The sequence below is a fragment of the Notothenia coriiceps genome, unplaced genomic scaffold, assembly GCF_000735185.1.
Source record: "Notothenia coriiceps isolate Sejong01 unplaced genomic scaffold, NC01 NC01_scaffold00023586, whole genome shotgun sequence".
NCBI lineage: Eukaryota > Metazoa > Chordata > Actinopteri > Perciformes > Nototheniidae > Notothenia > Notothenia coriiceps.
In genome coordinates this window covers 377,226-393,204 of record NW_011356287.1, presented here as the reverse complement: position 1 = coordinate 393,204, position 15,979 = coordinate 377,226, and the positions used below count along the sequence as shown (strand labels likewise).

Below are 15,979 nucleotides of genomic sequence, written 5' to 3'. Positions count from 1 at the left end.
CTCACACACACACACACACACACACACACACACAGCTAATTTGTTATCACCTGCGCTGGCATAACATTCTTATTACGTTGTCCTGATGCATGGCGCATTCCTCTCATCCCACTCTTAAACAAACAATGTTTCTTTTTTGTGTAAATGCTGTAGAGCCCCAGGTCTGGCTGGGATAGGGGCTCCCTGGGGCCGCCGGCCTGAGACTGAGAGGCGACGGGGCCCGGGGGCTGATTTAGGGCCTGGAGGAGACAGACAGGAGCCTGGCGAGGAGCCAGTCTCCTTACAACAGTGGGTAGCAGCAGCCATGTTAATATACTGTCTACTGACTGCAACAGGAATGCAGGAGGGGGGGAGGAAGTGGAGTGTGTGCGTTAATCAGAATTTAGGAACTGCTTTCATTAATTCTTGGCACTATTCCGTCTTTATTTATTTTCTGTGTGTACTGACACCCCTCAACCTAAGATTTATTCTGCCTTTTTTTAGACTAATAAGCTCCGGTGTTTAGGAATTTCATTAAATGTTGGCATTAAATGGTCAGGAAGGATGTTTTATACATGAAAATGTGCTTAAGTGAGAGAAAAGATGTGTGTAAAAAAAAGAAGACATCAGAGAATATTTGAGGCTGTACAGGCAGACACTATTCAAATGAAAGGGGACTATATGAGAATAAAGAAGGACAATTAAAGGTGGGTGAAAGGTCAGAATAAAAGGAGACGATTAGCAAGGAGAAAAGGTAACGAAGGTGGTAAGGAGGGGAGGGGAGATGAGGTCTGTACCGTAGATCCAGCCGATGGCGAGCGACTGGAAGATGGAGAGCAGCAGCAGGCTGGCTCCACTGCAGGAGTAATGGTCGTAGATCTGGAACACATACAGACCCCCCTGGACACAGGCATGAAGAAAGAGAGAGGAAAGGACATTATTCAAATAAATTGCGTCAGGTCTTCTGGTTTAGCACTAGCAGTGTTGTCAAAAGTTGCAGTGGCAAAATAAGCCAATGTTGAAGCGCCCTAGAGCAGGCAAACACAAGGGGTACAGGTGACTTACGGGCGTGACCATGACCAGGCCGAGCAGGAAGCAGATGATGCAGATGAAGAGCAGCAGCAGCTCTCTGCGGTGACCCCGTCGGATCAGATTAGGGTACAGGTCCGTCACCGACGTCATCAGGGCCTCCAGACTCACAAACTGGGGGACAGAGGGGAGACAGAGGGGGGGATACTGCATGTAGTGAACAATTGTGAAAATGGTTTCAGTAAAAATGTGTATCTTAAGCCAAAAGCCCGTCTTGCAGAAGTAACACACTCCAATTTGTTAACGAAGACACACAACACACATATTAAGTTACTAAGGAAATGGCACCTGCACTTTACATACTACATCACGTGATTCATCAGTGTGTGTGTGTGTGTGTGTGTGTGTGTGTGTGTGTGTGTGTGTACCTGTGTGTCCAGCCCCAGCATGATGATCATGAGGAAGAAGCACACGGCCCACAGTTGGGGTACAGGCATCATGGCAACCGCTCTCGGGTAGGCAATGAAGGCAAGGCCAGGTCCTGAGAGGACGAAAAAATGTACACATTTAATATAAGATATTTAAACAGAATCAACAGACTTCCTTCTGCTGTTTCCACCCCGGCCTCACTTCACCTGACTGGGCCACAGAGGCTATGTCCACCCCCTGCTCTTCAGCCATGAAGCCCAGCACGGAGAAGATGGCGAAACCTGCCAGGAAACTGGTGATGCTGTTCAGGAGGCACAGGAGGAAAGAGTCCCTGGAGGGCAACAGGAACAAAAGGCAATTATTTAAGCGTCATAGGAAGACACAACTTGAGGAAGTGCACGTTGAAAAGGGCCTGTAACAGAATCCACTTGGTTTTTGGTCATGTATAGTGGCGCTGTTGAGTGGTACAGTAAATCCAAGCCAAGGGTTTAGTGCTTGGCCCTTTCTGTGTGTGTGTGTGTGTGTGTGTGTGTGTGTGTGTGTGTGTGTGTGTGTGTGTGTGTGTGTGTGTGTGTGTGTGTGTGTGTGTGTGTGTGTGAGTCTACAGAGTGTGGGAAACATGGCAGCGAGGGCTTTTCTTTAAGGTGTGGCTGTATCAGTGTGTTTTCTCTCTCCATTCCAGCCATTCCTCCTGGAAGCCATCTGACCAGCGGGAGCTTACATCTTACATTTCAGTCTGTGTGTGTGTGTGTGTGTGTGTGTGTGTGTATGTGGGGTTGTGCCTGTGTTTGAGAGAGAGTGTGTGTGTGTGTGTGTGTGTGTGTGTGTGTGTGTGTGTGTGTGTGTGTGTGTGTGTGTGTATGTGTGTGACAAAAGGGTCTCACTTATAGCAGTCGTTGTTGTATTTGTTGTAACTGCCGAGGGCCGTGAGACTCCCCAAACCGATTCCGTATGAGAAAAATACCTGGGTACCTGCATCCATCCATACCTAGAGAAAGAGAAGAAACATGCATTAACACTGAGGTGAAATGAAAGCCAGAAACGATGAATCAAACCCCCAAAGCCCTGCACTCTGTCCAGTAGAGAAGAGTATTAGGGCCTGGCAAAGTTTATAATAACTGTACACAGTATGTGTGTGTGTGTACCTGTGGGTCTGCCAGGCGGGTGATGTTGGGTTTGAGGTAGTAGATGATGCCCTGCTTGGCTCCGGGCAGCGTGGCCCCGCGAATCAGCAGCACAAACAGCATGACGTACGGGAACGTGGCAGTCAGGTACACCACCTGCAATTCACACAGGGGGAGAGGAAGTGGTGAGGAGGACGGCACGGAGACGGAAGAAAACAGCAGGGACGATTCTGGTGAGGTCCTCTAATGGCTCTTTTCCACTGCAGGGCCTCGCTCGGCTTAGTACGGTATGGCCAGGCCTCGTTAGGCCAGGCTCACTTTACGCTGCGTTTCCATTACAGTTTAGGAACTGGGGTAGTATCTATAGTAACGCAGTGTAGGCGGAGCCGTGGCGTCATCTTCAATGCGAAACACAAAAACCAACATCAGCCGTTAGCTGTTAGCACTCAGAGCTCACAGCTCCTCATATCTGTTCAGAAACTAGAAGAAAGTTAAAGAAGTACAAACCACAGACTGTCTGTGTCATGGAGAATACAGTCGCTGGTTTGTTTATGTCTGTAGGCCGTTGTTGTGAGTGTGGATGGTCGGAGCATACACTGCGTTAGCTTAGCCGATCTCCATTTTTCGCCTGCCGTCTGTCTGCAGACTTGTCAAAGCATTAATTCATGGTTTTTACTAACCGGTATCAGTATGTTGTTACTTCGACATCATTTTGAATTTACTGTGACTTACAATTAAGTCACAGTAAAATATGTTCATTTTGTTGTAGATGCCTGCGATTCTCTCACTAGTTTAGCATACTCAGCCCGGTTGTTGGCCCGGAAAGAACCTCGATTTTGGAGAGCCAGAAAAACTGTGAAAAAGTACCCGCTAGCCGGAACCACGCCGAGTGGAAACGCAACCAAAACGGGCCGGGCACATAGTGGAACTGCGCCATAACAGAGCAGAGAAATACTAAAGGAGGGAACCCAGGAAAGATGGAGTCTTAAAACCTGTTGACGGATGGTGGCAGTGACACGAGGATCTATACTGCTGCAGTGGGCTGTCCCTTTTGAAAGAACACTACAGGAAAGGGAATAATACGGCCCCTTTAAATATGTGGACGAGGGCCCTCACCTTGCCTCCACTCAGTCACACAGCTCTGATGAAAAGCCCTTGTGTTAAACTCCTGAGAGGCTACCAGTTCCAGGGACACCGCTGTTTTTACGACCTTGTACTCTCTGCACTCAGAGGAGACAGGGAAATAAAAAGAAGATTCATGTACAGCCGTCTGGATTGTGTTAATGGAGACAATCTTTCAGCAAACGTCTCTGCTTAGGGTATAAAGATTATTTTACACCGTCTCTCCGTTGCATTATGCTTGGCGGGCTGCAGCTTAAATCAGGAAAAAAATGTTTGCAATTAAAAGCAGAATTCTCAGTAAGGAAATTACATTTTTAATAGTCATATTATGGGCCTTATACCAAGACTGGGCTGGATTCAAAGTGAATACCAACTGTTTAATCTCCTATTTATGGACTTTTATAAAAAGATAATTACATGTTTAGAAAGTGTTAAGTCACAGGAGTGGAGTAGGAGTTTTAACGCACATTTGGGTTTCCGGGTGATGAGGTCAGTGTGTTTTCTGCTCACCTTTCCCGTAGACTTGACTCCCTTCCACACACAGAAGTAACACACCAGCCAGACGATGGCGAGACACAGAGCGAGCTTCCAGCTGATTGGACCCAGCCCGTCTAAACTGCTGGAGAGACGGAGTACTTCTCGCCTACAACACAAACACACACACACACACACACACACTGTCAATGCATGATCAATTGCACTAAAAAGAAGTAAGAAACCGAGCTACACTCACTCCCAGAACTCCATGACGGAAGAGGTGGCGTTCTCTGGCAGGCTGCTGGCGATGGTTGTCTGGTTGTGGCGTTCAAACACCACACACGCCTCTGCAGGGGAACACACAGCAGGTTGTACACGGCGGACTCAAAATGACACAACATTTTTTTTATTTGCTGTCTTTACTGACCTGTGTTCCACGTGTTGTTGCAGTGCGACCAGGGCAGCACCGCCTGGAAGCTGTAGGAGAGGTAGAAGAGGGCCCAGGCCAGGATGACGATGTAGTAAACACAGCCATGCAGGATCATCACCTGGCTGGCATAGCCCAGACCTGCAGAGACACCATCATTCATTCACTGTGTTATGTGTGCCTGCTCTTGGGACTGCAGAGGGAAATCAAGCATTTGTTCAAATCTGGCTTAAAGCATCTTTACTCCTTCTACAGAAACTCATGTGTTTATGATTCGTGATATTCGTAAATCACCATGAATACATATTTGGTTTTAGATTCAATCTGTCAGCAATTCATGCTACAGCGCAGACATACAGAAACAGGGAGAGATGGTTTACACAGGCAGATCGTATCGTCAGCTGATGCGCGGCGCACTTACACAAATAAACAAGCTTCAAAGCATTTTCTATTATCAGTTCCAAGAGCTTCACATGAAAGCATCCATTGATTGAGACACTCGACTTGCAGCCCCACATCTAGTATATCTTCATTACGGAAGAATGGCGAGTCTTGTGAGGCTTTTAGTGGGTTAGAGCGTGTGGGCTGTTTACCGAGACAAATGGCTGGCTGTGGTCTCCTCTAATGAAATGCAGGCTTCGATCTGATGATTCCATATTACATGTGACGGTTTCTTACAGAAGCAGCTCTTTGTTTGAGTGTATACAAACACATTGCTCAAGGACGTGCCAAGTATTCTTAGCATAGCTCATCCCTGCCTTAAAACACATGGTCTTTCTACAATAATCTGTCACAAAATACTGGTAACCTGTGTTTGAGCATCCGCGTGCCATATGAGCAGCACATATTTGTTACTAAACAAGGCAAATAAAGGCAATATATTATGTTTGCAATGTGTTTCCCAGGTGGTCAACGTGGCTGCTGCACACACCAACTCAACATTGTGGTGTTTTCTGGACTTCATTATTTGAATGATGTTTTAAAAAGTTGATTATTTCTTAATCACAGCTAAAGTAATTCAGTGCAGCATGTATTCATATCATTTAACCCCCAATTTGTCATTCTGCTGCACCTATAAATAAACACAGCTGGGGATAATGACTGATCAAAGTCCTCTGTGGTTCCTGTATGGGTTGAGGTGATGTGCACATTTCCTTACATTGTATTGCATTTCCACCATCCATACCAATACATTTCTTCCACCCTCAAGGTTTTGGATCCGCTGCACCTGACATAACTCTTTTTTTAATTCTCCAATAAAGCATTGATCACAGCCGGTACTACTTCCCTCGTTTGATGGTGTGTAAAGTGAATCTGTGATGCATTGTTTGGATGGCACGAAACCAAATGATGCAACTTCTAAGTGTGTGTTTTTATTGGCAGGCAGGGAGCGTGTTGCCTTCTGCACACTTGACTTGTTTTGATAAACTAGTTGAGATTGAATATGTGCTGCACACGCATGCAGCTTGCAGGGCATTCCAAGTATCCTGGTTGGTGTCAGATTGATGTGGATTTAGGAATGCTTTGAGCGCTTGCATCAGTACGGAGGATAAATGGGGCAAAAAACACAGGAAGAACCAAACAGGCAGATGTTAGCTTTTTCAAATGTTCTTTTTAACATATATTTGTTATTTTAACCTCAGAGAATTTCTTATGTGACAGCCATAAACGTAGCTAGGTGCATGTAACGTCTACAGATGACATGATTAGATCAGCGTACCTCCAAATAAGGGGCATATCTTCCTCCAGGCGCTGACCCCCCCCAGGCTGGTGAACTGTCCCAGTGAGGTCTCCAGGAGGAAGAGGGGGATCCCGCACAGCACCAGGAACAACATGTAGGGCACGAAGAACACACCTGGACGCACACACACAAACAGAAGGTGCTGTCTTATGATTGCATTCAACACAATAACTACCACAGTTTGACAGACTAATACAAATGAGTGTTATGAACACATTTATGAAAAAAATACAATTATCCCCAGATCTAACAAAAACCTTGCACATTTTCATCCCAAGTCAACTAATCAATCAATCTTTTTTTACATTTTTTTAACGGCCTATATCACAAATTACACCTTTGTCTCAGGGGGCTTTACAGCATACGACACTCTCTGTCCTTAAACACAAAAAAAACACCCGCGGACCAAGACACCCCACAATAAATAGGAAAATATTTCTCCCTGCTCCCTAACACTCTACCTCCTCCGTTCTTGTAGCAGAGATAAGGGAACCTCCAGACGTTGCCCAGGCCGATGATCTGCCCCGCCACGGCCAGGAGGAACTCCGCCTTGTTGGCCCACTGTCCCCTGGCATGGATGCCGTCTTTGGAGGCTTTTATCCCGTTGGGGAGGCTCCCTTGGTGGAATGTATTCAGCAGCGGGTCTCCTTGCTGTGGAGGCAGCTGGTCGGCCATCACTGGTTGAGACACACACACACCCCTGAATAAAAGAAAAAACAATAGTATGCATAAGTTGTCAGATGAAGTTGTACAGAAAAGGAGCACGAAGCAAGTTTCACTCACATCTTTGCAGTCGGGTTGTTACACAAGAATTTGGGTGTTTTTTCTGACAGTTGGTCTAGCTGCCTCACTTATCTGTTCTGTCTCAAGGACGAACTCACATGGGTGTGCGTCCTTTATCTGCAGCCTGCAGAACTCTCAAGGACCAATTTTGATGATTTCCTTTTTACCATCTGCCTGAACTGAAGGCTATATTTGTCACAACACTATTTCATAAAATACACACTGTTTTAAAGACTTAAGATGTTTTAATGCAGTCAGACAATAACAGGTGTAATTCAAGCTGCATTTCACAAATTGGAACTGAGCCATTATTGATGCTTTACTTTATTTCCTTAAATGACTTTACCTCATTGTATTTCTGCATGTAGAAATGTCATTATATCCCCCCTATCGCACTTTTGTTATTGTTATTTTATATGTGGCTCATTTCCTGGTATGTTTAGAACAAAAGCAGACATACCTTTTATGTGTTTTGTCTTTCATATTATATGTTATTTCCATTGTTTCAATTCCATATGGAAGCAGGGTTTGCAGCAGGGGTTGCTGAGGACGTTTTTTAGCAACTTTGTTCCTTTTTAAAAAAATAGTTGTGAACGTTTATGTACCTCGTCTCAGTCACTCTCTCTCTTCCTCCTTCTCCCCCTTCGGTGCCATGTGATACAACGACCACGAGCCGGCTTTCATAAGCAACCCTTCATTTTCATCGACAAATAATGAATGAGATATATATTAAAATTACATGCCGTGATAACGACATGCTAGCAACACATGGGCTAATTTACAGGTCCTGTTATCCACAGTTCGTCGTAGGTTACACATGTAACACTTTCTAACGGTTACGCTATCTCTGCGGAGGAGTGTTGAAATTATGATCAAAATAAATGAAAACATGAATTGAAAAACAGGTAACCTGTTATTACATATTCACTTGCTATGACGAATGAAACGATACATCGCAGAGAATTCGACATTTCTTTGCCTACCTCAGTGTTTCCTGTAGTTCTCTGCACCGCAAACACCCCCCCTCACTATCGGTCAGATGGTTTAATCCTGACCAGTCTGACGCGTGGATGCCATTGCCAATGCCAAACAGCAATAGAAACGTTATTCAACGATGACAATTCAGAGTTACAAAACAAGATTATTATTTGTTTTACATAAGAACTAATATTTACGCAATTGTAATGAACTTGTTATAAATGATAAATAATTGAAATCCCAAAGTATTAACAAATATTTGCAGATTATAATGATCATAATAACCCCTAGCAGCTGGTAAAGGTGGAGCTAATTGAATTGTATACACTGCAGGGTAGATTAATTTAAATCATGATGTATTTACATTTTGTGTGAATAATCCAAATCGGCAGTGTCACCAGTAACTAAAACGTGTAGATACATGTTGAGGAACCACACAATTGCAATATTGGTAAAGTAGAAGTATAAAGTATAAACATTGAAATAAAGTAAATGGTTCAGCCTGGCACGTAAATGCATACCAGCAAAAGAAGGTTACTCAATGAAGTGAAGTGAGTTTTACACAACCACATCATTTTTTTGCTAATGCTAATCTATGCTTAACTTGCTTTATATTATAACTAATAACAATACAAAAGTATTAAAATAAAAAACTACTTAAAGTACTAAAAGTATATAATTATTATTATGATAATAATAATAATACCCTATTAAGGTGGAGCTGATTTAATTTTTGAATAAATGTACTTTACTTGCCACCATCATCTTAAGATAGATATAATAATAATTATAATCAAATAACAGTTATAATAATACATTATTTCTCAATAATGTGGGTGAATTTATTTATATTATTTATATGTTCAAGCTGCTTTTAAAATCACCAGATTAGTTTATCTTATGCATAACGGCCATTGCTGAGACTTTAGGTCCCTATTGTGGACTCTGTCCTGTAAATGGTCTCAGCGTCTGAACCATTTAGACCAACTCCAGCTGCTTTTAGCACATTTTATGGGCTGTGTCATTGCCTGTGCTCATTCAGCTGAGCATTTATAGCCACAGTAAAAAAAAAAGGCTCCAGCTAGTACTCTGCTCCATTCAGAAAATTACATTCCACTGCATGGACATATTAGGTTATATTAGTAGGTGTTTAAATCACATGCAAAAGTAATCATTGTCCTCTTGACTTGTAGATATATGCACACATGCATACATGTGTTTGGACTTGGGTTATATAAATAAATAAACTTGCCTTGCCTTGCCTTGCCTTGCCTTGCCTTGCCTTGCCTTGCCTTGCCTTACCTTGCCTACAGCAATAGCGAGAACGGGACATCTTGTCCTTTTAATTATCCAATAAAGTTATAATTCCCACCAATACAAACCGTCAACAAGCAGAGCACATAATGTACCAAACAAAGCTCCAGCGCTAAACAAATTATATCATGATAAGAAGCACATTTTCCATTTCCCTTTGTGTAATGGAAATGACATCCATCAAACTTAAGAACAGATTATCTAAGTTGTTTAAGTTACACCATTTCTATGTACAGCTTAAAATCCCTCTATGAATGCATGTCAGAAATGACTTCTGTCCCCTTCATTAGTAGAATAAATCCCCCTCCAAAAAAACCTAAAAGTCAAGGGCCAAGAGTCAAGAGTCAGGAAGTGGTAAAAAGTCTTGCAATCATATACAATGCACAAATTCCTTCACGTGTGCACTCCACTTACACGACTGCTCTCCAAACGCAGAGTCTGCTTTGCCTCCCAGGGGCCAAATAAAAATCCAGCGCTAAGGACCCTTCAATACAGTCGCCATTGTTCCGTCCTGACGAACCTGCAGCGCCTGTAGACGTGTTGCCATGGCATGTAACTCAGACCAGGCATAGCCTTACACAATTTCTGCGTGCTTTACGGCCGCTTTTATTTGTGTCTGGCATCCAGGGCAAGGGTAGTGGGTCACTGAAATACAATGGTATGCATTGTGAAAGTCGTCACATGCGTCTATCCTGTTGTATAACGGCAAGTTCTTATAGGAAGCAACATGTTAAAGAATAGCGCAATCTCTATATACTTATACTTTCATTATACAAAACACTACAAGAAGTGGTTGAATGGCATAATAAACAGTGGTATTGTATGATGCAGATGAAGTTTGATAGCTTAAACAAGGGGCTTAAATTGAGTGCAATAACGACCATGTGTAACACCTCAACAGAGCGAATGTTTGACAACACAACGCCATTTATCTGATTACAGTCCGCCAACTATCAGACCAGAAAGGTGAAGGTAATCTAATATCTGCAGGATAATTCTGTTTTCTTGCACTCAGAAGTTAATCTGCTGCCTTCAGGTCAGACAAACTGTTAAAAGTTTAAGTGGTCTTCTTGCCTCGTTTGAACCCCTTTTAAAAGAGCACGTTCACTTCAGACCTTCCCATACTCTACTTCCCATGTCCTAAATAGGTAAACATTCCTGCGGCTTAACCCCCTTTCCTCTTCAACCTATGTGAAAAACATACCTTGTAAAAGAAGAGTCTTTTAAATGTAACCTCTGGCCTTATGTCCACACTGTACAAGACTCCCCCGAGGCTTGTGGTAGGCAAGATATTTGCTGCTGATAATCTTCCCTGGAGATTTTATGGGAATGTTTTTAAGTGGCAATTCCCTACGTGAGTCTTTTAACCACAGTGGGCAGACCTGTGAGATGTGTGTGGCTCCACTGGAAACATAGGTCTCAATATGATTCGATTCGTTACATTTCCTTTGACAACTTTGACAAGTAAAGTTTCCATGAAAATGTCTTCCGTATGTTTGAATGCAAAGTGTAAGATAAGCCGTCTTTACCCTGCTTACGCCTGTCAACAATACGAGCTTTGAGGAATGGCCATTTTCATTCTCGCACGTATTTTCAAAGGAATTTGTTGTATTTTTTTTATAAGAATGACTAATAAGTAATTGATTTCACTTACAAACCGGAGCTAAACACACATGACAGAAAATCCTATCATGCTTGAGCTAAAACTAAAACAAACAAAATACATGAAGGATGTTATTTATAAAAACAGAATGACAATAAACCTATATGATCTTTTCTCTGTATCGAAAATTAAGTTAATTTTGCTGTTTAGGATAACTACAAATAGAGGCTTGCATTTACCCAAAGAAGTTTAAATTCTTGTGAAGTAAGTTTTTTCTGGAAATAGCACTTGCATTTTGTGATATAAAAAGGTTAATGGGCAAATATATTTGAAATAGAGATGTTTTTGCCTGAATTTATACTACTTAGATTGAAAATGTTGCTTCCTGGAATGGTCAAATAAGTAATTTAGTTTTAAAATAACCTCAACATGTTTCTAGGTTACATTGCACAACATTTTTATACAAATTAATATAAGATCAAATCACGCAAAATGGAGGATAAAACAATGAATTATGAGAATCTGTGACTCACTACGATGCCTGTCCTTAAGCTGAACTTACCTGTTAACGTGGATGCCCTCTAAGCCTCAATGTAGCGCCTTAATGAGATGGATTAATTATGACCCTGTTCGTTCGCATCATTTTACAGGAAAGCGAGCACACTGTTGCTCTCCCTTAGCCCAACCGGTTTTCGTCTGTGATGAAACAGGCACTCAGAGGGAAAACAGGATTCCTGACGCTCACTGAGCCTGAAGATAGGGGCTAAACGATCATGGGAGTCATAGTCGTTGTTACATCCAACATGTCGTTTCCACCCTGAAGCATCATAAACAATGGCCATTTTGTGTGAACAGAACATCTTGGTTTGCCCATGTGATATCTATATTTGACACAACTGTACATTATATTTAAAATATTGCACAATATGTATAGAGCACATTAGACAGAGGGGATTACAATATGCGTACGAAAATATGTCCTGTGTGCTGACATCATACAGAGGGCAATCAGAGCGGCTCTCCATGACAGCAGCTTTGTTGATGCTTTAGCTAAGTAAAAACTACATAAATGTTATAAGGCAGATACTATTTACACCCGGGTGTCAATAATGAACAATGCTATTTGTACCCGGGGTGTTTACAGCATGGCAGAGACACATGCACCCAGGTATCCATAGTAGACAGTGCTATTTACACCGGGCATACATTTGATTATGTTTTGAATCTATAGGTATTTTTGGAAATGTGATTTGTTGTGGATGACTAGAGAGAAAAGTAAAAAAAGATAATCAGTGTGGAAGTCAAGTTAAGTCAGCTGTATAGTTATTAAAGCATCTAATGTAGTTTAAAGTCCCTGAGCTTCACACTCTGGGCTGTGGTTGCCCCAGGGAGGAATGCAGTGCTGGATTATCTCAAAACATCAAATAATAAGCCCCCCCCCCGCTCCTTTTCCACCACGAATGACAGCAAATACAAAGACTCCTGTTTTTCATCCCCAGGGAGAAAGAAAACTCTGCGGGAATCTAACTTTGAAGGCCGGTTTATGAATTAACTGGAAGGAATTTACGATTTTACACCCAAAAAATAATAATTTGCCGACATTGTGGCAACGTTGTGGGCTACCTGCGAAGTAATTATATCATTACAGGCCATCGCACCCATTATAACCCCATTTGGTTATTTCATTGTGCGCTTGGCAGCTCTAACTTATGGGAGATTTTTGAATTCCTCAGCCAGGCGTTTTATACGCTTGGACGCCGGGAGACTTAATTGAGGTTAAGCGCCTTGGTCAAGGGGCTCTAAGGGCCACACTGCTTCACTGGGGATTTGTGGAGGGGCCCCTGGATTTTCAGGAAAAAAACTGAAACGTGTTACAAATAACACACGTGGCAAAGTGTAGGAGTCTTTAAGCCTTATTATGACATTTATTAGCGTCAAAAGCCTTAAATTTGACTGCATTAAATAAACAGATTTTGAATTTCAGCACCAGGATTATGTTCCTGGCAAGTCTTAAGGGGGGTGCGAGGGGTACAATGCCACACAATTATTAAGCCTGGATCCCCTTCATAAAACAACTTTGGCTAAAAACCTGTCTCCAAACTTTGAAGGAACTTTTCTTATTGCTGTGTCTTGATGACAGTCATTGTGTTATCTTGGAGTAATATTTAATTCCATTCGTCACAACTCTACACCTAGCCCGCTGCTGCTATATTAGCCCATTTGTACACAGCTATGGTTCATAAACAACACAAAGCCTCAGGTAACTCCTTGTCCCATTGACAGAGGATCTACAAGGAGACTCTTCAGTGCTGTTGGGGGAAAACTGGGGCCATATGACTGGTTTCAGTTATTCTGTAAAATCCTCCTGGCAACTACGCTTCAAAGGGGCCAATTGCTCAACGCACGCCAAAATCCCGCCACATGGTGATGACAGAAAAGTGCCTTTTGCCAAATCCAAGGAGCTGCCTCAGCACTGTGGCCGGATCACAAGAAAGGGTTGGAAACATCTGTGTCCCGCTTTGGCAGGCGATACAAAGTCCATGAGGCTAAACGGGGACCACAAGTAAAACCCGCGTGTTGTAACACCGGTGACATCATGCTGTAGTAGCACTGAGAGGTGAAGCAGGGCGTGGAGGTGAATGAAACGCTTGTTTACAATCTAGAAACCATGTGGCAAAACGGAACAACAACAATGGCTGATAGGTGCTGATTTACAGCAGCAAGTTGGAACATTGATGAAGCATTTAAATGTGCAACATCAATAGAAACAAAACAACTTCTCGAAATTCAAACCACATATGGGTTACTAAGTGAGAATCACAATCTGGAGATTTCATTATTAAAAGAGTGGTGTTGATGTGTGGAGATTGCTCATCATGCTGAACAAAACAAGGCAAGTCATCACTAAACCTGTCAAAGTGTATTTTTGAAACTTTCAAATCTCTTGTATTGTTGTTGTCCATGCGTTTCAATGATCAAAGTATGCTATCCCTGACTGAACTCTAGTTTATTGTTAGCATTCATGAACCTCGGCCCTCCATCACGTGGCTAAGGATTCAAACTCCCTGTTACTGTAGTTGATACTAGTAGTAACATTGTGCTGTGTCATGCAGGTGTTGGCTCAGTGCCAGTGGGCCAGAAAGGGATACGGTATGGTTACAACAGATGGACAGCAGTGACTCACAGAAGTTGGTGTCAAATATCAGGTTAAGTGGAGAATGGAATGCTTTTTTTTAATTAGCGGTAACTATAATTACCAGGTGTGTCAAGCGGCACCTGTGGAATGCTCATTTAAATACAATTTTGAGGCGCTTACATTATTATTAAAGCAACTAATACTTTTATTTCAGAAAGATATTCTTCTTTTTACCTTTTACATATGAAACAATTGATCGGATCAAAAAAAAATTCAACAATTATATCTCCACCAAAACCAAGCACATCATTACAATATCATACTTTATCAATAATAATAAATAATTATACAAAACGGACAGCAGCCTTTCTGCTAAATTAGTACTACTACATATTGCACCCTGTATTTGAGTGTAGGAGTATTATCATATTGCCTTACATTTGAATAAGTCATTTGAATTCTGCTTTAACCTTAGACCATAAGTGCACATATTTTATTGATATATTACCTTCCATTATATAAGCTCACACAGCAAACAGAGGTCTGCACACATGACTCACAACACTGTACATACAGCAATAGACTTGATTTAAAGTGTTAACATTCACTTTCAAAAATGTGATATACATTTAAATATAGACACACTGACAAACACATATGTATCTTGCACTTACCAGTGGAAAGGAGACACTGGTCTCTGATGTCCTCTCAGGTGTTAGTCCTAGTCGGTGCAGGGGATGCAATAAAGTGCCTACAGGTAAGGTGGGAGGAGCTGCTCTTTCAGGTAATAGGCATAATGTTGAGTTGACAAAGAGTTGAGCAATCTACAGTATGATTTTCTGTATCGTTGGAATGTCTCGGTTAAAAACACTCTGCGATGACGCAAGGAGGTCGATGACAAGACAGTTTCTAGGATAATGAATAGTGAATATTTCTAAATGCATGATTGTACAAACGCTGATGATGACTTTGCAACAGCATATGTCATCCCACAGCGTGCCCTTTTCACAAAATCAGGATGACTTGGCAACTATGACTCTGCATGGATGGAATATGTCAAGCAGTGAAAGTATAATCTTACCGATATACTTCATTTCGACATACAAAGAATACAAACGTGGGACTTAAGAGTCTACAGTCACTCAGATGATGTGAAATGCTTCTAGCTCAATGCTAACTAGACCCTCCAGAAAAACGCGATTTTGCGATCGCAGAATTTACCGCATAATCAGCAAAATGGCGCAGATTTTTACAAGGCCGCATATTTATCAAAAGGCCGCATAATCCCAGCATTTTTCCACCGAAAGTTGAGAAAAAAAAAAGTTAACTCATCTTGACGTGAAGTAGTGATGATGATGACGCGCCATCATCACAGAAGGTAAACAACACCGTAGAGTGAACGTGTTGAACTCACACGACGAACATTTCTGCTAAAGACCGGGCAAAGCAGTACCCCGATGTCTTTCACGAAAGTGGGGGGAAACTATTCTGCACCCCGTGCAACTGTGTGTTGGAGCATACGTCTTAGAGAAAATCGAGGGTGACGACCCACTTTGATTCATTCAAACATTCGAAAATTCTTTCTGCTGCTGCGGACAAGAAAGCCAAACCACTCAAGTTCACCGAGGCATCAACCTCCAAAACGCTTTCGAGGGCTCCAAGGAACGAAGTGAGTAGCCTACAAGATTGAAGCTGGTCAGATAACGAACGAGTAAATGAAAACAGAATGAGGCGGAGAAGTGTGTGTGTGTGTGTGTGTGTGTGTGTGTGTGTGTGTGTGTGTGTGTGTGTGTGTGTGTGTGTGTGTGTGTGTGTGTGTGTGTGTGTGTGTGTGTGT

The 15,979-nt window shown here is 42.3% G+C and overlaps 1 protein-coding gene across 6 annotated transcripts in view; it reads right to left on the bottom strand.

Moving 5' to 3' along the window:
• Positions 1–14,855, bottom strand: part of LOC104954646 (sodium- and chloride-dependent GABA transporter 2-like) — a 28,563-nt gene extending 13,708 nt beyond the window's left edge. Inside the window, exons 1-12 of one of the 6 annotated variants that reach the window (XM_010781812.1) lie at positions 14,817–14,855; positions 6,790–7,028; positions 6,308–6,442; positions 4,588–4,728; positions 4,417–4,507; positions 4,194–4,326; positions 2,583–2,717; positions 2,322–2,425; positions 1,644–1,768; positions 1,437–1,549; positions 1,045–1,182; positions 777–879 (exon numbers count right to left, since the gene is read on the bottom strand). In XM_010781812.1, the coding sequence (XP_010780114.1) occupies positions 777–879; positions 1,045–1,182; positions 1,437–1,549; positions 1,644–1,768; positions 2,322–2,425; positions 2,583–2,717; positions 4,194–4,326; positions 4,417–4,507; positions 4,588–4,728; positions 6,308–6,442; positions 6,790–7,003 (1,432 nt within the window). In that variant the 5' untranslated portion in view covers positions 7,004–7,028; positions 14,817–14,855. Of the gene's footprint in view, positions 1–776; positions 880–1,044; positions 1,183–1,436; positions 1,550–1,643; positions 1,769–2,321; positions 2,426–2,582; positions 2,718–4,193; positions 4,327–4,416; positions 4,508–4,587; positions 4,729–6,307; positions 6,443–6,789; positions 7,029–7,111; positions 7,269–7,571; positions 7,928–11,568; positions 11,587–14,816 lie in introns of those variants that run through there. The other 5 variants (XM_010781811.1, XM_010781808.1, XM_010781807.1 and 2 more) reach the window with 5 other exon arrangements.
• Positions 14,856–15,979: the final 1,124 nt, after the last annotated feature.